The sequence below is a fragment of the Thunnus maccoyii genome, chromosome 9, assembly GCF_910596095.1.
Source record: "Thunnus maccoyii chromosome 9, fThuMac1.1, whole genome shotgun sequence".
Lineage (NCBI taxonomy): Eukaryota > Metazoa > Chordata > Actinopteri > Scombriformes > Scombridae > Thunnus > Thunnus maccoyii.
The window spans coordinates 20,915,711-20,938,291 of record NC_056541.1 but is presented as its reverse complement, the minus strand read 5'-3'; the positions used below and the strand labels follow the sequence as shown (position 1 = coordinate 20,938,291).

Sequence of the window (22,581 nt, the reverse complement as noted above, 5' to 3'; positions counted from 1 at the left end):
AATTAGCCCTAAAACAGTGATGGTGTCTTACACAGTGGCTAGACACCCAGAGCAATGTATATCCTCTCAGAGCAATACTTGCTATACTTACGGTTCATGCAGTTGATTTTAGGGATATCCCACCGTCCATCCCCACGACAACGGATAGTTGGGATATGCCTCTGAATAAAGCCTGTGCGGCACTGGTACCTCACCAGTGAGTTGATCTCATACCTCTCTCGCTTCTTACCAAAGGTGTATGCATTCTCCACCAGAGGGGGCTGGCTACACGCCACTAAGGAACAGAAGAGACAATAACATTAAAGTGAGGAGTTGTACCTAGAGATTTTCTCCTCAAAGTTATGCATGATTCTACAAGTCATCTCATAAGTTTCTTTCTTTCTGAACAAGACTTAATCTTTCAATTCCAACCAGTTACATGATGATACAACAGTAAACCAGGTAAGTGTCTTTTGTATCTTTACCTGTGCCCTTCTTGCAAGTGAAGGTGAGGTGGTAGTTGCAAGGAACGTCATTCCACTGGCCATCCTCATGCCAGATCATCACCACACAGTCCTCACCAGATGAGAAGAAGCTGTCAGGCTGGTTGGGCCTCCAGTTTTCATATTGCTGCAATAAGAGCAGAGCATGAAGAGTAAGACCTTATGGTTTTGTGTCCTTTAAAGGACCTTTCCTTCAATTTATCTCAAAAAACATGTCATAAATCATATTAATTATAACCCTACAAAGATATTGTTACTTTTATTTTAATATTTTTTTTTATCATCATAACATATTTTAGGAGCAGTAGTAATCTACTGCAGTATGTATATTTAGTCAGCCAGCGCAGCATTACACTGAAGACTGTTAATACCACCTATCTCCTTCAGAAGTGATCCCAAAACCAGGGATCCTGTGCTGTTGCAGCAGCAGTTTCCCCATCTCCATTGACTGCCTGTGATTTTATTAATGGCCACAAGAGGAAGCGGAGGAGGAAACTGTATGTTTCTATGAGCTAACCTGAGCTCAGCAATTTAGTGACCTCATCATGATTCAGCTATGAGGGACCCTAACATGCTCCCTTTAACTAACAAAAGAAACACCAACACATGTAAAAAAAAAAATTAGCTTACAAATGTTCGGATATTTGTTAGTTTCATTACTGTGCTGCAAATTATACACTAAGCCACAATATAACCAAAAACAGGTTTCTGAAACACAGTGTAGTCCAGTGCATTTATATGAAGATGATGAATCAAATCACACACTGATGTGACTTTATATACTTGGCATGATTGTTATCCATGTTACAGGCATGCTTGAGACTAAAGGGCTGTGTGATAATAGACAAACCTAAGTGCTATATTATTACATCACACAGTCTGCATACTTGGCATTGCATGTGCAGGCACAAAATTCCATGGATGCACATTTATATAGTACATTCATGTACACATTTATACAGTATACACACAGCTGTAGTGCTGTGGGGCATTCAGCATGCAAGTGATGCTACCTGCAGTCTTTCAGCACATTCTAGGTTCAAACAGTCTCTTCAAAGTCATGACCCCCCACTCTACCAATCATGCCCTGGGGCTCTGCTACTCTGTCATTATGGTTAACAAACACACACCGACTTCCTGTTCAGCTCACTTCAAGTTAACAAATGGGTTACTCATCATCTGCACAGCAGGCCTGCATCCTCCTCAAAATAATCAAACAAACTTTGATCACCCACACACACTCACATACACACACACACACACACAACCAAAGATACTCCAGCTAGGGTGTTTGGGTGCCCTTCTGTTAATATTAATCGACTTTCTTTAAATTTTCCAAATGTAAATATTTCAAAATTGTTTAAAGGTAGTCTTATTTATTATATTTAAATCCACTGGGGCTGACCACCCACCCAGACCCCCCGGAAAGCTTCTAGTCATTTTTTTCTCTTTCTGCAGCCAGACACAGGTGCTGCCCATCTGTGTGTCTGCCTGCCTGGTGGCCTTTCCCCCGAGTGGCTGCCTGTTGGCCCAGGCCTCTTGATGCATGTGGGGGTTGAAGAGGGACCATACCTGTCTACGCCTGCCAGGCTCCCCATACACAGTGTCACTCACACCTTCATCTCCCTTCAATCTCTCAGCTAAGCAAGGGTCTCCATAGCCATCCTTTGCTTATCTTTTAACCCCCAGGCTGTCTCAATGCTTCCCCTATCTCTGGTCCTGGAGGATTATCTTTGAAGTGAGGACATCAGTCTGTACAACACGGATGCTCATAGTAATTAGCCACTTTCCTGTCTAGTGAGGGGGATCTTCAACAGCTTCAGCCACTACAGCAAACACGCTCCCACTTGTGTGCTGCTTTATATACACTGCATTTATGAACAGTGTGCATTTCTCTCCATTGCTCCATTTTTTAAATTGGATTGTCATCTTCCTGCATTGCTGCAGCAATTGATTTTCAAGCGCTGGTCTCACAGTGAGTAAAAGTATTCAGTGGCGCCATATTCTACATCAGATTTATTACCAGAACAGTCACCCACCAGGGTGTAGCGATATGAGGCAGACGAGAGTGCGTCATGAGAAAATCACCACAGCCCCTGAAAAAGACTGGCTCACCCTTAATGACTGTATCTGTCATCGGCATCACTTCCAAATATTTACACTGTCTCTGTGCCATGTTTGTTGAGAAAAAAATATGTGAGAAAGCAACCTATCTTACCACAGGGCTGCCATCAGTCCAGCGGAAGTCGCTGTCAAACATCTTATCATTCAGGCCGATCCACTGGTAGTCCTGTCCAAGACCTGCCATACAGGGTAGAGTGAAACACAGCAGATTACATTTCACTGTTGCCATATGTCCTTATTAGGACTGTTCAGTTACAGAAATCAAAGAGGAAACAGAGATAGCAATGGCATTTTTGATGCCTGAATCAGGTTTCCTGCATTTGCAACTACATTTGTGTATTTGGTGTCGCTTTAAAGGAGAACTTGTACTGTTTAAATCTTTACAGATTTTAAAGAGCGGGACTTGAATATGTTCCTTTACTGATTATCAGTTATCTACAACTATAATCTTTAACTTACGGTTGACAAACTGTTGCTCCTCGTGGGAGATGATACTGGTGAGGTGAGCACCCTGTATGCGACACTCTCTCTCTGCTGTGTCCCAGTTCCTTCTGTGGGGGAAGAACTTGTAGCAGTGGCCCTGGAACTTATGCCAGCCATAGTCACATGTTTCCGTATCTAATGGGAGAGAAAGCAAGAGGGAATGAGGCAGGAAAATTGACAGATTTTCAACAGATCAAAAGACATGAAATGCATTAACATTTTCACACATTATGCAGTTGCTTCTATCCATGCATCTATTAACCTCACTACATTAAAATTCATGACAACATCTAATGTACTGTGTCTACTCTTAACACCTGAGTATACCACCTCTTGAGGCCTGCTGTTATCTGCAACTACTGTCTCTAATCAAGATGAAAGGGGAACAATGTGATGGGTTAATACAGCTCCTAACATCAGAGTAAGAGGACAAGGAGGCAAAACAAAAAGGAGTCCAATTAAAGAGCCAGTTATCACCTAACTGGAAAAGGTGTTATTATGGTGCTGAAGCAGGTGCCTCTTCTGAAAGTACTTCACAGGTATCATAGATGAAAAACCAAAGAGTTAAACTAAATTAAGATTCAGAATTATAGTTAGACTCATAAGTAAAGGAATGGAGAATGACCCATGCAGTCTTTAACACATCAAATTTGTGTCAAACCCTGAAACTTGAGTGATGAGTTTTAAAATGGACTTGAGCTAAGGTTAGATGTTCAAAAGGATATGCATTCTGCATTATTTGAACAAAGATTGGAGGTTTCCCCAGTGACATGATGATAACACCCTCATCTTTACCCTACTGAAGGTGTGTGTACGCACTGTGTGTGTCCAAACATATACCGCAACAACTTAGTTTACTGTCTATTTGTCCCTCCAATCCTCTATCCAGCTTAAGGACACTAACAGACAAAAACAGAGACAGAATCTTTCCCTGGGTTGTTCCTCGTCCAGTTACTTTTACACCCTTTCTCCTGGCAAGGCTTTCTACGACAGCAGCTGCGTCTGAATACACAATCTGAGTGTGATTCATTGATGAGTGATCCTGACAAAATTTAGGGTGTAGACAGATGAAAGTAGGGTGCAACTGGGAAAATAAAGTAAAAATGTGAGGAATGGGAACTTCAGTATAAGTTCATCTATTCTATTTCAGAAATGCCTTGTGTAGATTAGCTTGAAGTCTAGCATACCTTCAGTGTATACCACAAGAACCAGATGTCTGAAATAGAGTATACTAAAAATGGGTTGACATCTGTGTATCTGAAACAGGTGGAAAATAAAGCTGGAGGGTGCTTGAGGTAACCTGGGTATTATCACATACAATGGAACTTCAGGCAACAATAAAAAGAGACTGCAAAAAGTGATTGTGTTGATGAGATAAAGATGGTGTTTATGACTCAGCTAATGTCTGGGAGAAACCTGAAGACAATACTCTGCTTCATGCAGCTAAATTAAATTGTATTTCTGTCTGAAATTTGAATGTCTATTTTTTTTTTCTGGTTTACTTCCCAGAGACTCCGGTGATTGATTACAATAAGTGTCTAAATACATTATCAAATGATAGACCTGCCCATAATATTACAATTGTTTATTCTATCAGGTCAGATAATTTAAGCAGAGTCTAGACTGTTAAGATGGATGATTGGAAGCAGTTAAAACAGTAAGGAAATGAAAAGCTTTTATTAATCTAAAACTGAATACTCAGAGGGCGGTCAGGGAGAGAATCCATCAAATGAAACACTAACTTACCCTCCTCACAGTATAGCCCAGAGTAGCTAGGGAGGCACACACAAGTGAAGGAAGCCAGCCCATCAACACATGTACCTCCATTGCGGCAAGGGTTTGATTGGCACTCATCAATATCTACATAAGACAAAGACAATGAATTATAGAAGACATCCAAAAAAAAATCCTAGTCTCTAAACACTTTAAATGATGTTTCTTGGGTGAAAGTTAAGGCTGTGAGATATGATTAGAGGAATTCTTGACAGACAGTATTCTACCTGTTTCACAGTGATCACCGCTGTAACCAGGAGCACAGCTACATGTAAGAATGCTGCCAGTCTTGTAACAAGATCCTCCATTCAGACAAATGTTCTCTGCACATGAGTTAAGTCCTGTTAAGAAAAGAAATAAAAGTAAAATTGTGTTAAACTGAAATTCATTCTGAGCTTACACATTTTGTTCTATTCCAATGAAAGCCATTTGAAACATACCTGGAATTTCAACCGCCTCGCCAACAATAGTGTTCCCCAAATCGAGTCCAGTTTCACGTAGGGCAGTTGTGTTCTCCCCTTTTATTGGTGGCTCTCTTCTAATGACAGGTGGAGGTGCAGGTGCAGGTATATCACTGTCCACTTGCTCATCTCTGTCAGAGAAGGATGGAGTGGGGGCTACTGATGCAACCAACACTGGCTGGCTTTGTGCTTCACTTGTGCTTCCATCAGGAGAAGGTGTTATTTGTACATCTGTCTCTGGAGATGGTTCAGTCTTTCCACCTCTTGAAACCTGTTCAACAGCGGGTTCAACTGTCTCACCTTCTCCTGAGGCAGATGCAGCTTCAGCCACGGAAGCAGCAGTGGCAAGGACAGTCGTTGATGTAATCTGGCTTGTTTCATAACTTGCAGACATAGGGCTGGTTGAGTTCAGTGTTACATCCTGAGGAAAAAGATCAGTGTGAGGGCGATGCGTTAGTGCAATCTCTGGCCCGGCTTGTTCCAATGATTGGTGGGAAGCTGTTGGGTCTTGTCGAGGGGAAAATGTTGGCACAAACTGGACCATAACATCAGGCTGTGATGGTGCTGATGCTGAAAGGACATCTGAAGTAGGTTCAAAGGAAATATGTTCAGCTGGCATTGTGGTGACCACTACTTTAGTCTCAGAGTGTGCAGAGATTTCTGTAGCATGTGCATGAACAGTAGGTTGATGTGTGCTTGCTGGAGTCTTTTTTGTTTGCGGTGAGAAAGTTGTTTCATCTAGGCTTTGTTCATTTGAACCTTCTGCAGATGTTTGCACTGAGCTTGAGTCTGTAGAAGATACCATCTCAACAGCTGCAGTTTCTTCTTCAGGTTTTGCAGATTTTTCAGTTTCCAGTTTCTGAGTAGTAGATTCATCCCCAGCAGGCTCATGTGTAGGAGGTGACGTTATTGTAACATCAGTAGATGTTTCTTGAACTTTGCTGTCTCTGTCAGCACTGCCTTCACCCTCAGTTGAATCTTGACTTGGTGCTTCAGTCTTATCTTCCACTGATGTGGTTGTAACTCCAGCTTGTGGGATTAAAACACTATGTTCAACGTGCTGGCTTGACTCCTCACTTGGCATCATTGGGCTGGTTGTGGCCAACACAGTTTTGTCAGAGTAGATGTCAGTGTGGGGATGATGAGTGAACGTGATCTCAGACCTGGCCTGTTGGAAGGACCCCTCAGGTGGTGTTGGATCTGGTTCTGGGACAAAAGTGGTGACAAACTGAACAATTACATCTGGCTTTGAAGTGCTAGACACTGTGGATGTAGAAACTGGTTCTTTTGTAGATGAATACATTATGTGGTCCTTTGTGCTCTCTTCATGTGATGTGATTGTTGCTCCATCGGTAGGGCGTGGAACTGCTTCTGACAATGGGACTTTCTCTACCTCTGTGGTAATCTCATTTGTTTGAGTTTCATCCTCTTGGGTCATGGTGGTGGGTTTCTCTGTACTGAACAGAGGGGATACTGGACTGGCTACACTCTTTTCACTCTCAGATGTTACTGTCTTCGGTGATGCAGTTGTGGCACCTGAGATCTCATCACCAGAACCTTCCATACCTGCAAGATCAGTTATACTTCCCATAGACAATGTCTCAGTGCTGTGGGATGGAGATAATGTTGTTGTGAATAGCATTTGGTCCATTGTCATTGTACTGTGCAGAGGAGCAGCTGTCTGTGTCACAGGCTCTGTGTGATCACCTGATTTATCCTTATCAGTAACATCAGGAGATGGTGTGACAGTTGGCTTCTTAGTGCTATAAAGATTGGAAGCAGCATGTGATATTTCAGACTCCCCAGTGCCAGGTTCAGGTGAGGCAACTGAAAGTGTTTCTGGTTTGGCCTTCACTGTTGAAGCTGTCATCTTGTGGTCACTTGAGGTGACAATGTCAGTAACATCAGGCAGAAAAGTGACGGTTGGTTTCACTGTACTATCGAAAGACGAGGAAGCACTTGTTGATGGGTTTACATCCTCTCCTGTGGCAGTTCCAGGTGAGGTTGGTGACACTGGGGTTTGGTCACCTGAAATCTCTTTGTCCTTATCATCTGTGCCAGGGGAAATTGTTGGTTTCTCAGTGCTGAACAGCGAAGAAGCTGCAGATGTCACTGGTTTTTCAAATGCTGACCATCCATTCACAGAGTGTGCTGACGTTGTCTCTGTGGTAGTTTCAGAGCTCAAAGTGGAGGTTTCCACTGCAGAGCCTTCGTCAGAGTCATCATCACCTGATGATTCGTCATAAAATGCTTTACTGGTTGGTTTCACTGTGCCAGGTTCAGTGGACACTGATGTGTGTGGTGTGGCAGTGACCGAAGGTACACTGGTTTGTGTGGAAGTCAATGAACTCAAGGTTTCATCTGTCATGTCATGACTTGTGGCTGTGATGGCTGTGGGTGAAGTTGTAGATTTTTCTTTTTCAACTGTGCTGACCATATACTCCTCACTAGCCACTGGAGTGGCTGAGCTTGTGTCTGATGTTTCAGTTAAAATTTGAGAAGGCAAAGATGAGGAGGTGGCAATCTCAGTCACAGACTCAGTAACATTATCAGCAGTGTCCTCGCTTGATAAATTCTCCACCAGCTCGGGAACTGATGTGGTATGAGCATCAACAGGGAAAACTGTATGTGGTGTAGTTAAATCATATGTATCTTCTGAGCTTGACTTTGTGGATACAGTTGTAGCTGAGGTGGCCTGTGGTGATGATGTGACTGTCTTGTCACTGGATGTCTCCATACTAGAAACACCATCCACAGGTGATGATTTTGAAGTGGACAGTAAATATTCAGAAGATGTTGAGGCTAATGAATCAGTGGCTGGTGATGCATGTAAAGTTACTGGTGTAGGAGTGAAGAAGGTGGCACTATCGGTCCCTGAGCCCTCTGGTTCTTCTGTCACCGGCAAATTCTGTGACATTGTAACTGCTGTGACACCTCCAGCTTCCTCTGTCTGAATGGCTGGGTAGAATGGAGAAGAGGGAACTATGGAGATAGTATCTGCATCAATGATAGTATTGTCTTTGGTGATAAGCTCAGGAGTTGGACTGCTTTCCCTGACACTGTCTGTAACTGCAGAGAACAGCTCGTCTTCATTTTTTACATCCTCTGTAAATATGATGGTTGTGCTGGTTGACGGTTTGGACACATGGAGGACCATGGTAGGTGTTTGTTCTGTTAGGTCAGTCTTGGCTTGGCTGCTACTGGGAGTAATGATCACAACCTGTTGGTCTGTAACGCTATGATATATAATGGAGGGAATAGGGGTAGACATAGGTGTGAATCCATCTTGCTTATATTTACTGCTGGAGCTTACTGTGGTGAAGTCTCTTGTACTGTGATCACTAATTGAGCTTCCAGTTGTATGGGGGGACATAGTTGTATAGGATTGTGTTGTGTGCTCAGCTACAATAATGTCGTCTTTACTAGTGCTATAAACTGGAGGCTCTATCCTTTCAGATGAGATGGGGGTTTCTGTATCTGGAGAAATTTCACCCTCCTGTGAGGAAACCTGCTCCTCAGTGGTTGATGTGACTGAAACAAAAGTTTCGGTTTCACCTGTTGCTTCTCCAAATGTGATGCTCTCCATCACTGATGGCTTTGAGGTGAACATCTCTATGGTTTGGTCACCAGATCTCTTTCCCTCTGTCAAAGTAAAAGCTGGACTTGGTGTTGATTCATCAGATTTTGGAATATCAGATGTTCCACTTTCATGTGATGCTGTTGTCATTTGGGGTTTCTCTGTGCTGAACAAGGAAGAGGCTGTAATCTTTGTGCTATCAGTAGATGCACTTTCATGAGATGCTGCTGTTACTGTTGGCTCCTTTGTGTTGAACACTGAAGACACTGTTGAATCTACTTTAATAAGCACATCAGTGGTATGGTCACCTGAACCATCCTCTTCTGTATACACTGAGCCTGTACCTGCTGGAGGAGCAGTACTACTCATAGTTGACCCTGCTGGCCTGTCAGTTACTCCTGTGGAGGAGGAAGCTGAAATGTGTATTACAGGAGACATTGTTGTTGGCTTCTCAGTGCTGTAAAGAGAAGAAGCTACAGTGCTAGTAGGTTCTTGCGTAATAACATCGTCACTGGACTTAACTGTTGTTTGGTCACTTGAGCTCTGCTCAGAGACAGCAACAGTATTGGATGGCAAAGTGGTTTGTTTTGTTGCTGCTACAGTAGTGGACATCACTGGAGATCTTGTGATTGGTACAGATGTAGATGACCTGTCAAAAATTTCAGTACCTGAGCCCTCATCCTCTACTGTGGAGTCATCTGTGGAGACCCCACTTCCCTGCATTTCAGGAGACATTGTTGTTGGCTTCTCAGTGCTGTAAAGAGAAGAAGCTGCAGTGCTAGTAGGTTCTTGTGTAATAAAATCATCACTGGACTTAACTGTTGTTTGGTCACTTGAGCTCTGCTCAGAGACAGCAACAGTACTGGATGACAAAGTGATTTGTTTTGTTGCTGCTACAGTAGTGGACATCACTGGAGATCTTGTGGTTGGTACAGATGTAGCTGACCTGTCGAAGATTTCAGTACCTGATCCCTCATCCTCAACTGTAGAGTCATCGGTGAAGACCCCACTTCCCTGCTCAGTGATGTAAATCTCAGTGCTTGTTATGTGTGGAGATTGGGTTGGTGAAACAAACTCCTTGGTAAACTGTGTGTTGGACTGAGTCGACATGTCAGATGTGCTCTCAGTCTCAGCTATTTCAGTCTCATCTGTGGCCACAGTGAATTCATCCTGGGGTTTTGTAGTAGTCTCAGTTATCTCTGCACCAGATCCATCAATACTTGGTTCCAAATCATCCTCCTCAGGTGAGCCACCAGAACTCTCCATATCAATGTAAGGAGAGGTTTCCTTTGAGGTAAATGCAGTGACACTAGGGATTGCCATAGGTTGAGAAGTTTCAAGTGTATAGGGACTTGTTGTAACAGTTGTAAATTCTCTATCACTTGAACTTTCTTTCTCAACAAATGTGGATGTGAGTGATGGTGTAAATGTGGTTGTTGCTAGGGTTTTTTCCACAATGGATTGCTCAGCAGCTTTTGTTGTTTCTAGGGGAGTTTCATCTGTGGATAGAGATGTGTCATCTCCCGAGCTCTCTGCTTCAGTAAAATCACCACTTCCTGACTCAGACACTGATGTCATTGCCTCAATTGTTGTAGCTGTGCTGGAGGAGACAGAAAATTTGGTAGCATCTGTAGACTTCTCTGTTATGAATTGTGATGAGGATTGGGTTGATGATTCGAAACCAGGGCGTGATGTGCTCAGAGTCTCATATATCTGACTTTCATCTGTGACTACAGAGATAGGCAATTTGCTTTGAGATTCACTGGAGGCAGTTGGTGGTCGAGATGTTGGTTTGTCACTGCTGTAGATAGAAGAAGTAAGGGTTACATGGGATTTTAAGACGCCACTTGTTTGAGTTTCAGGTGATGCTGTTGTCAGCAATGGCTTCTCTGTGCTAAACATCGAAGACACTATGGAAGCTCTGCTTGCCGTTTCTTTTATATGAACCTCTGTGGGAGAAACTGATGCTTCATCTGTTGCAGTGCTCTTAATTGTGTCTGCAAACTTTGCTGCTGGTGTTTCTGTACTGAACATGGAAGAAACTGGATGAGTGTCAACATCAGCTGAACCCTCTTCATCGATGAATATCGACCTTGAGTCTGTGGTAAAAGCAGTGCTGGCAGGCTTGACAGTTGTTCTCACAAAGGTAGGTAAGGATTCAACTATTTTAACATCTGTGCTGATGCTGTCCATTTCCTCATCTGGCTGTACTGAGGACGTGGAACTTGGGGACTCTGTGCTGACAACAGAAGAAGCTGTCACAGCAGAAGTTGGAGCTAACTTGTCAGGGGTCTGGTCCCAAGAGCCCTCTTCAACATCTGTTGCTGTAACATCTGCTGTTGAACTTTGAACTGCTGCACTGGCATGTGAAACAGTTGTCATCACAGGTTTCTCTGTGCTGAACACAGAAGATAATGAGACATCAGAGGGAGGAGATGGAGGCTCCTTGGTGAATATATTATCAGGAGTTTGACTTCCAGTGCTCTCCTCGGTGGTAGATGTAATCACAAATGCTGTTTCTGGAGTTACTGTGTGCTTTTCTGTGCTCTTTTCTGTGTCAGGTGAAATTGGTGTCTTAGTACTATACAGTGAAGAATCTGTAATAAGAGAGGCTTCTGCGCTATCACTTGTTCCAGTTGCATTTGATGCTGTTGTTACTGCTGGTTTTTCTGTGCTGAACATTGAGGTACTTGGTGTTTTGCCAGTGATTTTGGTGGCAAAGTCAGGGGTTTGATCAATAAATACAGTGTCATCAATGATTGGAATGGAGGGCCTTATGGAGCTTGGAGATGCAGTAGCTGTTTCCTGTGAGCTGCCAATCACTATAGCTGAGTGGCTACTTGGTTTAACTGTTTGGTCTGCAGTCGGCAACAAAAAATGGGTGGATGATGCTTCTGTTAAAATTTCAGTTGTTTGCCCAGGTGAACTGTCTTCTTCTGTCAACATGATTGCAGAACTTGTCTCAAATTCATTGATGAACGGGATGGCTGATGGTTTTTCTGTGCTAAATAGCTTTTGAGTTTGTTGTGTGATTGTAATGTCTGATTTTGATTGCAGAGGTGGGGTAGCAGTGGTTCCTGCCATTGTGGACTGGCTGGAGAGATCAGTGAGTGACACCATAGTAGATGATAATTTGTGATGAGTGCTGGACAGTGGTGCTCCAGTTGTGTAAATTATTCCACTGGTTGTAATATGTGTCACCTTATCTCCTGAACTTTCTGCATCCATAGAAGAGATGACTGTACTCATCTCATGGTCTTCAACCATAGGAGTTAGTGTGGAGGGAACAGACTTAACAAACGTAGACTCTGTTGTTATTCTGTGATCCAAATCCTGACTCAGAAGTACAGATGATGTGGCACTAAGAGAATCTATGCTTGGGATAGAAGATGCCAAAATATCTGTGGTCTGGTCACCTGAACCTTCCACATCTGTAGTTACAGTTGTCCATAAACTTTTGTCAGCTTCAGTTTTATACAATGTTGTTGTAATTGCAGGTTTCTCTGTGCTAAGAAGGGATGTATGAGTTACAGGAGAAGTCTGGGACTCACCAGTAGCAGTAAAAGTAGAGCCTTCTGTTTGATTAGAAGTGTCGGTAGAAATTTCAGACTGAATTGTGGTAGCAGTTTGTAATGTTTCAACTGACTCTGATGTTGGTTTCTCAGTTCTGAAGACAGAAACAGTTACAACAGTGACTGGCTCTTTGGTGGACATATAAGTGAGACTTTTGTCATCTGTGGATGATACAACAGACTTTGTCTCTGAAGTAGCCGATGCTTTCTCTGTGTGACTTGTGGTAACAGCCTCTTGTGTTTCAAGTGACACTGATGTTGGGTTCTCAGTACTGTAGTGTGATGATGCTGCAGTAACAGCTAGCTTTGAAGTATCACTTGTTTCAGTTTGGCGTGATGCTGTCACTGCTGGTGTCTCTGTACTCAACACTGAAGAGAAAGTAGTGGCTGTGATAATCGACTCTTCAGTGAAATCAGCAGTGCTGTCTCCAGAACCTTCAATATCTGTGGTAATGAGGAATGACGCTGTTTCAGGTTTCATGGTTGATCCACTGACAGAAGGAATGGGTGAGCCAATGAGTGATGGCTGCCTGCTAATATCATCCTCATCTTCAGTGTATGGAAAAGTGGATGGCAAAGCAGAGGCCAAGCTTGAAGACTCTGTTATTGAGCTTGTCACTGTCATAACAGAAACAGGAAAAACTGCTGGTTTACTTGACTGTGAAGGCATCATGGTCTGGATTGCCGCATCACTTTCTGTTGCTTCAGGTGACATTGCTGTTGGTGTCTCCGTGCTGTAGAGAGAAGATGTAGCTGTGACAGAAGAGGTCAGAGTGAACATATCAGGGGTTTGGTCACCTGAGCCATCATCATCTGTTGGAGTTTGAACAGAGCTTTCCTCTGTCCTATCTGGTATGGTAGAAACTGAGGGCTTTTCTGTCTGATCTGTGGCCATACTTTCCTGTTCTTCAACAGGCAATGCTGTTGGCTTCTCAGTGCTAAACAACAAGGAGGATGTAAGAGCCTCTGTTGCTTTGCTGGACATCTCGGTTGTTTGTTCACCTGAGCTCTCTTCATCTGTTGTTGGGAAAGTAGAATGTGTTTCTTGTGTAGCTGACTTTGTCTCAGTCTCACTGGTGGTAATAGTCTCTTTTGTTTCAGGTGACAGTGATGATGGTTTCTCAGTAGTGTAGAGTGATGACACTGCAGTAACTGCCTTTGAAGTATCAGTTGTTTCAGTTTCATGTGATGTTATTAGTGATGGTGTGTCAGTGCTAGACATTGAGGAGACAGTGGTTGCTGAAATTAATGACTCTCCAGTGAAGTCAACACTGCTATCTCCAGAACTTTCAGTATCAGTAGTAGTGACAAATGATAATGATGCTGATTCAGGTTTCATGGTTGATCCACTGACAGAAGGAATGGACTCTGTAACAGTAGATGATATAACAGGTGACACTGCTGTAGGTGCCTCAGTACTGAAAAGAGAAGATGCAGCTGTGACAAAAGAGGTTTGAGTAAACATGTCTTGGGTTTGGTCACCTGAGCCATCTTCATCTACTGGGGTTGGAACTGAGCTTTCCTTGGTCTTATCAGTAAAAGAAGGTACTGAGAGGCTTTCTGTCTGATCTGTGACAGCACTGTCTTGCTCCTCATCTGGCAGTGCTGTTGGCTTCTCAGTACTAAACAATGAGGAGGCTGTAGGAGCTAAAGTGTCTTTGCTGGAAATCTCAGTTGTTTGTTCACCTGAGCTCTCTTCATCTGTTGCTGGGAAAGTAGAATCTATCTGTGGTGTAACTGATGTTTTCTCTGTTTGACTCATGCTAACAGTCTCTTGTGTTTCAGGTGACCGTGATGTTGGTTTCTCAGTACTGTACAGTGATGATCCTGCAGTAACAGCTGGCTTTGAAGCAACACTTGTTTCAGTTGGATGTGATGCTGTTAATGCTGGTGTCTCTGTACTCATTGAAGAGATAGTAGTTGCTGTGATAATCAACTCTTCAGTGAAATCAGCAGTGCTGTCTCCAGAACTTTCTATATCTGTCGAAATGAGGAATGATGCTGTTTCAGGTGACATTGTTGATCCATTGATGGAAGGAATGGATGTTACCATCGTCGTTTCAGTTCTTATAGCTTTATCCTCAATATCAGAAACAGTAGCTGATATGACAGATGACAAACTTGGAGTTACTGTGATTGAGCTTGTTACTGTCACATCAGATATTGGAGAAACCGATGGTTCTCCTGAAACTAATGGCATTTTTGTTTCAAGACTTTCTGTTGTTTCAGGTGGCATCACTGATGGTACCTCAGTACTTAACAGGGAAGATGTACCTGTGACAGAAGAAGTCGATGTGAGCATGTCAGCTGTTTGGTCACCTGAGCCATCTTCATTTCCTGGAGTAAGAACAGAACCTTCCTCTGTCGTGCCAGTTATTGGAGTTACTGTGGGTTTTTCTGTCTGATCTGTGACAGCACTGTCTTGTTCCTCAGCTGGCAGCACTGTTGTTTTTTCTGTGCTAAACAATGAAGAAGCTGTAGGAGATGTAGTGTCTTTGCTGGACATCTCAGTTGTTTGTTCACCTGAGCTTTCTTCATCTGTTGTTGAGAAAGTAGAACTTGTCTCTGGTGTTATGGATGCTTCCTCAGTTTGACCTGTGGCTAAGGCCTCTTGTGTCTCAGGTGACAGTGATGTTGGTTTCTCAGTACTGTAGAGTGATGAAGCTGTACTAACAGCTGCTTTTGAAGTATAACTTGTTTGAGTTTCATGTGATGCTGTCACAGCAGGAGTCTCTGTCCTGGTCACTGAGGAGACAGTAGTGGTTGCTACAATCAATGACTCTTCAGTGAAATCTAAAGTGTGGTCACCAGAGCTCTCTTTGTCAGTGTAAATGAATGATGATGATGTTTCAGGTTTTATTGTTGATCCACTGAATGAGGGAATGGACTCTACCATTGTTGGTTCACTGCTAATAATATCTTCATCCTCAAAATCTAGATCAGTAGTTGACTTATCAGTAGTCAAACTTGGAGATGTTGGCACTGAGCTTGTGACAGTCATATCAGAGAAGGGAGAAATTGATGGTTCTCCTGTGGGTGAGGGTATTCTAGTCTCATCTGCATCCAGACTTTCTGTTGTTTTAGGTGACATTGCTGATGGTACTTCAGTGCTGAACAGAGAATATGTACCTGTAACAGAAGAGATCGGAGTAAACATGTCAGGGGTTTGGTCACCTGAGCCATCTTCATTTCCTGGAGTAAAAACAGAACCTTCCTCTGTCTTGCCAGTTATTGGAGTTATTGAGGGTCTCTCTGTTTGACCTGTGACAGCACTGTCTTTTTCCTCAGCTGGCAGTGCTGTTGTTCTTTCTGTGCTAAACAAAGAGGAAGCTGTTGGAGATACAGTGTCTTTGCTGAACATCTCAGTTGTTGTTTCACCTGAGCTCTCTTCATCGGTTGTTGGAAAAGCAGAACTTGTCTCTGGTGTTATTAATGCATCCTCAGTCTGACCTGTGGTCTGTTCTGTCGGACCTGTAACAACAGTATCTTTATCCACAACTGGCAGTGCTGTTGTTTTTTCTGTGCTAAACAATGACGATGCTGTAGGAGATGCAGTGTCTTTGCTAAACATCTCAGTTGTTTGTTCACCTGAGCTCTCTTCATCTGTTGTTGAGAAAGAAGAACTTGTCTCTGGTGTTATGGATGCTTCCTCAGTTTCACCTGTGGTTAAGGTCTCTTGTGTTTCAGGTGACGGTGATGTTGGTTTCTCAGTGCTAAACAACAAGGAGAATGTAGGAGCCTCTGTTGCTTTGCTGGACATCTCAGTTGTTTGTTCACCTGAGCTCTCTTCATCTGTGGTTGGGAAAGTAGAATGTGTTTCTTGTGTAGCTGTCTTTGTCTCAGTCTCACTGGTGGTAATAGTCTCTTTTGTTTCAGGTGACAGTGATGATGGTTTCTCAGTAGTGTAGAGTGATGACACTGCAGTAACTGCCTTTGAAGTATCAGTTGTTTCAGTTTCATGTGATGTTATTAATGATGGTGTGTCAGTGCTAGACATTGAGGAGACAGTGGTTGCTGAAATTAATGACTCTCCAGTGAATTCAACACTGCTATCTCCAGAACTTTCAGTATCATAGGCAGTGACAAATGATAATGATGCTGTTTCATGTTTCATGGTTGATCCATTGACAGAAGGAATGGACTCTGTAACAGTAGATGATATAACAAGGGACATTGCTGTTGGTGCCTCAGTACTGAAAAGAGAAGATGCAGCGGTGACAAAAGAGGTCTGAGAAAACATGTCTTGGGTTTGGTCACCTGAGCCATCTTCATCTGCTGGGGTTGGAACTGAGCTTTCCTTGGTCTTATCAGTAAAAGAAGGTACTGAGAAGCTTTCTGTCTGATCTGTGACAGCACTGTCTTGCTCCTCATCTGGTAGTGCTGTTGGCTTCTCAGTACTAAACAATGAGGAGGCTGTAGGAGCTAAAGTGTCTTTGCTGGGAATCTCAGTTGCTTGTTCACCTGAGCTCTCTTCATCTGTTGCTGGGAAAGTAGAATCTATCTGTGGTGTAACTGATGTTTTCCCTGTTTGACTCATGCTAACAGTCTCTTGTGTTTCAGGTGACCGTGATGTTGGTTTCTCAGTACTGTACAGTGATGATCCTGCAGTAACAGCTGGCTTTGAAGCAACACTTGTTTCAGTTGGATGTGATGCTGTTAATGCTGGTGTCTCTGTACTCATTGAAGAGATAGTAGTTGCTGTGATAATCAACTCTTCAGTGAAATCAGCAGTGCTGTCTCCAGAACTTTCTATATCTGTCGAAATGAGGAATGATGCTGTTTCAGGTGACATTGTTGATCCATTGATGGAAGGAATGGATGTTACCATCATAGTTTCAGTGCTAATAGCTTTATCCTCAATATCAAAAACAGTAGCTGATATGACAGATGACAAACTTGGAGTTACTGTGATTGAGCTTGTTACTGTCACATCAGATATTGGAGAAACCGATGGTTCTCCTGAAACTAATGGCATTTTTGTTTCAAGACTTCCTGTTGTTTCAGGTGGCATCACTGATGGTACCTCAGTACTTAACAGGGAAGATGTACCTGTGACAGAAGAAGTCGACGTGAGCATGTCAGCTGTTTGGTCACCTGAGCCATCTTCATTTCCTGGAGTAAGAACAGAACCTTCCTCTGTCGTGCCAGTTATTGGAGTTACTGTGGGTTTTTCTGTCTGACCTGTGACAGCACGGTCCTGTTCCTCAGCTGGAAGTGCTGTTGTTTTTTCTGTGCTAAACAATGAAGAAGCTGTAGGATATGCAGTGTCTTTGCTGGACATCTCAGTTGTTTGTTCACCTGAGCTCTCTTCATCTGTTGTTGGGAAAGTAGAACTCTCTCTGTCAGTTGAAGTGAAGAGTGATGATGTTTCAGGTTTCATGGTTGATCCACTGAAGGAGGGAATGGACTCTACCATTGTTGGGTCACTGCTAATATCTTCATCCTCAATATCTAGATCAGTAGTTGACTTATCAGTAGTCAAACTTGGAGACGTTGGCACTGAGCTTGTGACAGTCATATCAGAGAAGGGAGAAATTGATGGTTCTCCTGTGGGTGAGGGTATTCTAGTCTCATCTGCATCCAGACTTTCTGTTGTTTTAGGTGACATTGCTGATGGTACTTCAGTGCTGAACAGAGAATATGTACCTGTAACAGAAGAGGTCGGAGTAAACATGTCAGGGGTTTGGTCACCTGAGCCATCTTTGTCTCCTGGAGTAAAAACAGAACCTTCCTCTGTCTTGCCAGTTATTGGAGTTATTGAGGGTCTCTCTGTTTGACCTGTGACAGCACTGTCTTTTTCCTCAGCTGGCAGTGCTGTTGTTCTTTCTGTGCTAAACAAAGAGGAAGCTGTTGGAGATACAGTGTCTTTGCTGAACATCTCAGTTGTTGTTTCACCTGAGCTCTCTTCATCGGTTGTTGGAAAAGCAGAACTTGTCTCTGGTGTTATTGATGCATCCTCAGTCTGACCTGTGGTCTGTTCTGTCGGACCTGTAACAACAGTATCTTTATCCACAACTGGCAGTGCTGTTGTTTTTTCTGTGCTAAACAATGACGATGCTGTAGGAGATGCAGTGTCTTTGCTAAACATCTCAGTTGTTTGTTCACCTGAGCTCTCTTCATCTGTTGTTGAGAAAGAAGAACTTGTCTCTGGTGTTATGGATGCTTCCTCAGTTTCACCTGTGGTTAAGGTCTCTTGTGTTTCAGGTGACAGTGATGTTGGTTTCTCAGTGCTAAAAAACAAGGAGAATGTAGGAGCCTCTGTTGCTTTGCTGGACATCTCAGTTGTTTGTTCACCTGAACTCTCTTCATCTGTGGTTGGGAAAGTAGAATGTGTTTCTTGTGTAGCTGTCTTTGTCTCAGTCTCACTGGTGGTAATAGTCTCTTTTGTTTCAGGTGACAGTGATGATGGTTTCTCAGTAGTGTAGAGTGATGACACTGCAGTAACTGCCTTTGAAGTATCAGTTGTTTCAGTTTCATGTGATGTTATTAATGATGGTGTGTCAGTGCTAGACATTGAGGAGACAGTGGTTGCTGAAATTAATGACTCTCCAGTGAATTCAACACTGCTATCTCCAGAACTTTCAGTATCATAGGCAGTGACAAATGATAATGATGCTGTTTCATGTTTCATGGTTGATCCATTGACAGAAGGAATGGACTCTGTAACAGTAGATGATATAACAAGGGACATTGCTGTTGGTGCCTCAGTACTGAAAAGAGAAGATGCAGCGGTGACAAAAGAGGTCTGAGAAAACATGTCTTGGGTTTGGTCACCTGAGCCATCTTCATCTGCTGGGGTTGGAACTGAGCTTTCCTTGGTCTTATCAGTAAAAGAAGGTACTGAGAAGCTTTCTGTCTGATCTGTGACAGCACTGTCTTGCTCCTCATCTGGTAGTGCTGTTGGCTTCTCAGTACTAAACAATGAGGAGGCTGTAGGAGCTAAAGTGTCTTTGCTGGGAATCTCAGTTGCTTGTTCACCTGAGCTCTCTTCATCTGTTGCTGGGAAAGTAGAATCTATCTGTGGTGTAACTGATGTTTTCCCTGTTTGACTCATGCTAACAGTCTCTTGTGTTTCAGGTGACAGTGATGTTGGTTTCTCAGTACTGTACAGTGATGATCCTGCAGTAACAGCTGGCTTTGAAGCAACACTTGTTTCAGTTGGATGTGATGCTGTTAATGCTGGTGTCTCTGTACTCATTGAAGAGATAGTAGTTGCTGTGATAATCAACTCTTCAGTGAAATCAGCAGTGCTGTCTCCAGAACTTTCTATATCTGTCGAAATGAGGAATGATGCTGTTTCAGGTGACATTGTTGATCCATTGATGGAAGGAATGGATGTTACCATCATAGTTTCAGTGCTAATAGTTTTATTCTCAATATCAGAAACAATAGATGTCGAACTTGGAGTTCCTGTTATCGAGCTTGTTGCAGTCACGTCAGATACTAGAGAAACTGATGGTTCTCCTGAAACTAATGGCATTTTTGTTTCAAGACTTTCTGTTATTTCATGTGACGTTGCCATTGGTTTTTCAGTGCTGTACAGGGAAGATGTACCTGTGACAGAAGAGGTCATTGGAGTGAACATGTCAGGGGTTTGGTCACCTGAGCCATCTTCATCTGATGGAGTGAGAGTGTCTGTTTCCATGATTGGCATTGTTGTTGGCTTCTCAGTGCTAAACAATGAGGATGCTGTAGGAACTGCAGTGTCTGGGCTGGACATCTCAGTTGTCTGTTCACCTGAACTCTCTTTTTCTATTATTGGGAAAGTAGAACTTGTCTCTGTCATGAATCCCTCCTCAGTATGACCTCTGGTAAAGACCTCCTGTGTTTCAGATGACAGAGATGGTGGATTTTCAGTAGTATATAGTGATGGTGATGTAGTGACATCTTCCTTTGAAGTATCACTTGTCCCAGTTTCATGTGATTCTGTCACTCTTGATGTCTCTGTCCTGGTCACTGAGGAGACAGTGGTTGCTACAATAAATGACTCTTCAGTGAAATCTAAAGTGTGGTCACCAGAGCTCTCTTTGTCAGTGTAAATGAATGATGATGATGTTTCAGGTTTCATGGTTGATCCACTGAAGGAGGGAATGGACTCTACCATTGTTGGGTCACTGCTAATATCTTCATCCTCAATATCTAGATCAGTAGTTGACTTATCAGTAGTCAAACTTGAAGACGTTGGTACTGAGCTTGTGACAGTCATATCAGAGAAGGGAGAAATTGATGGTTCTCCTGTGGGTAAGGGTATTCTAGTCTCATCTGTGTCCAGACTTTCTGTTGTTTTAAGCGACATTGCTGATGGTACCTCAGTGCTGAATAGAGAATATGTACTGGTAATAGAAGAAGTTGAAGTTAACATGTCAGGGGTTTGGTCACCTGAGCCATCTTGTGCCTCTTGTGTCTCAGGTGACAGTGATGTTGGTTTCTCAGTACTGTAGAGTGATGAAGCTGCACTAACAGCTGCTTTTGAAGTATGACTTGTTTGAGTTTCATGTGATGCTGTCAAAGCAGGAGTCTCTGTTCTGGTCATCGAGGAGACAGTGGTTGCTACAATCAATGACCCTTCAGTAAAATCTGAAGTATGGTCACCAGAGCTCTCTTTGTCAGTGTAAATGGATAGTGATGTTGTTTCAGGTTTCATTGTTGATCCACTGATGGAAGGAATTGACCCTACCATTGTAATTTCACTGCTAATATCTTCATTATAAATATCTGGAACAGTAGATGATATAACTGAAGCCAAACTTGGAGACATTGTTGTTGAGCTTGTCACTGTCACATCAAAGACTGGAGAAACTGATGGTTCCCCTGAGTGTAGAGCCATCTTTGTCTGCTCTGTCACATGACTTTCTATTGCTTCAGATGATATTACTTTTGGTGTTTCAGTGCTATACAGGGAAGATGTACCTATGACAAAAGAGGTCGTTGGAGAGAACATGTCAGTGGTTTGGTCACCTGAGCCATCTTCATCTGTTCTTGGAAAAGCAGAACTTGTGTCTGGAGTTATTGATGCATCCTCAGTCTGACCTGTGGTCTGTTCTGTCTGACCTGTAAAAACAGTATCTTTATCCACAACTGGCAGTGCTGTTGTTTTTTCTGTGCTAAACAATGACGATGCTGTAGGTGATGCAATGTCTTTGGTGGACGTCTCAGTTGTTTGTTCACCTGAGCTCTCTTCATCTGTTGTTAGGAAAGTAGAACTCTCTCTGTCAGTTGAAGTGAAGAGTGATGATGTTTCAGGTTTTATGGTTGATCCACTGAAGGAAGGAATGGACTCTACCATTGTAGGTTCACTGCTAATATCATCGTCCTCAATGTCTAGATGAGTAGTTGGAATAACAGAGGTCAAACTAGGAGACGTTGTTATTGAGCTAGTCACAATCACATCAGAGAAAGGAGAAACTGATGGTTCTCCTGAGTGTGATGGAGTTCTAGTCCCATCTATGTCCAGACTTTCTGTTGTTTCAGGTGACATCACTGATGGTACCTCAGTATTGAACAGAGAAGATGTACCTGTGACAGAAGAGGTCGGAGTAAACATATCAGGGGTTTGGTCACCTGAGCCATCTTCATTTCCTGGAGTAAGAACAAGATCTTCCTCTGTCTTGCCAGTTATTGGAGTTATTGAGGGTCTCTCTGTTTGACCTGTGACAGCACTGTCTTTTTCATCAGCTGGCAGTGCTGTTGTTCTTTCTGTGCTAAACAAAGAGGAAGCTGTTGGAGATACAGTGTCTTTGCTGGACATCTCAGTTGTTGTTTCACCTGAGCTCTCTTCATCGGTTGTTGGAAAAGCAGAACTTGTCTCTGGTGTTATTGATGCACCCTCAGTCTGACCTGTGGTCTGTTCTGTCTGACCTGTGACAACAGTATCTTTATCCACAACTGGCAGTGCTGTTGTTTTTTCTGTGCTAAACAATGACGATGCTGTAGGTGATGCAATGTCTTTGGTGGACGTCTCAGTTGTTTGTTCACCTGAGCTCTCTTCATCTGTCGTTAGGAAAGTAGAACTTGTCTCTGGTGTTATGGATGCTTCCACAGTTTGACCTGTGGTTACAGCCTCTTCTGTTTCAGGTGACAGTAATGTTGGTTTCTGAGTAGTGTGGAGG

General features: G+C 43.0%; 1 protein-coding gene across 2 annotated transcripts in view; it reads right to left on the bottom strand.

The window, feature by feature from the left end:
• LOC121903452 (versican core protein-like) overlaps positions 1-22,581 on the bottom strand; it is a 57,820-nt gene that overhangs the window by 2,073 nt on the left and 33,166 nt on the right. The window contains exons 1-7 of one of the 2 annotated variants that reach the window (XM_042420472.1): positions 5,303-17,266; positions 5,090-5,203; positions 4,836-4,949; positions 3,066-3,224; positions 2,701-2,783; positions 465-609; positions 92-274 (exon numbers count right to left, since the gene is read on the bottom strand). In XM_042420472.1, the coding sequence (XP_042276406.1) occupies positions 92-274; positions 465-609; positions 2,701-2,783; positions 3,066-3,224; positions 4,836-4,949; positions 5,090-5,203; positions 5,303-17,264 (12,760 nt within the window). In that variant the 5' untranslated portion in view covers positions 17,265-17,266. Of the gene's footprint in view, positions 1-91; positions 275-464; positions 610-2,700; positions 2,784-3,065; positions 3,225-4,835; positions 4,950-5,089; positions 5,204-5,302; positions 17,267-22,581 lie in introns of those variants that run through there. The other variant, XM_042420473.1, reaches the window with a different exon arrangement.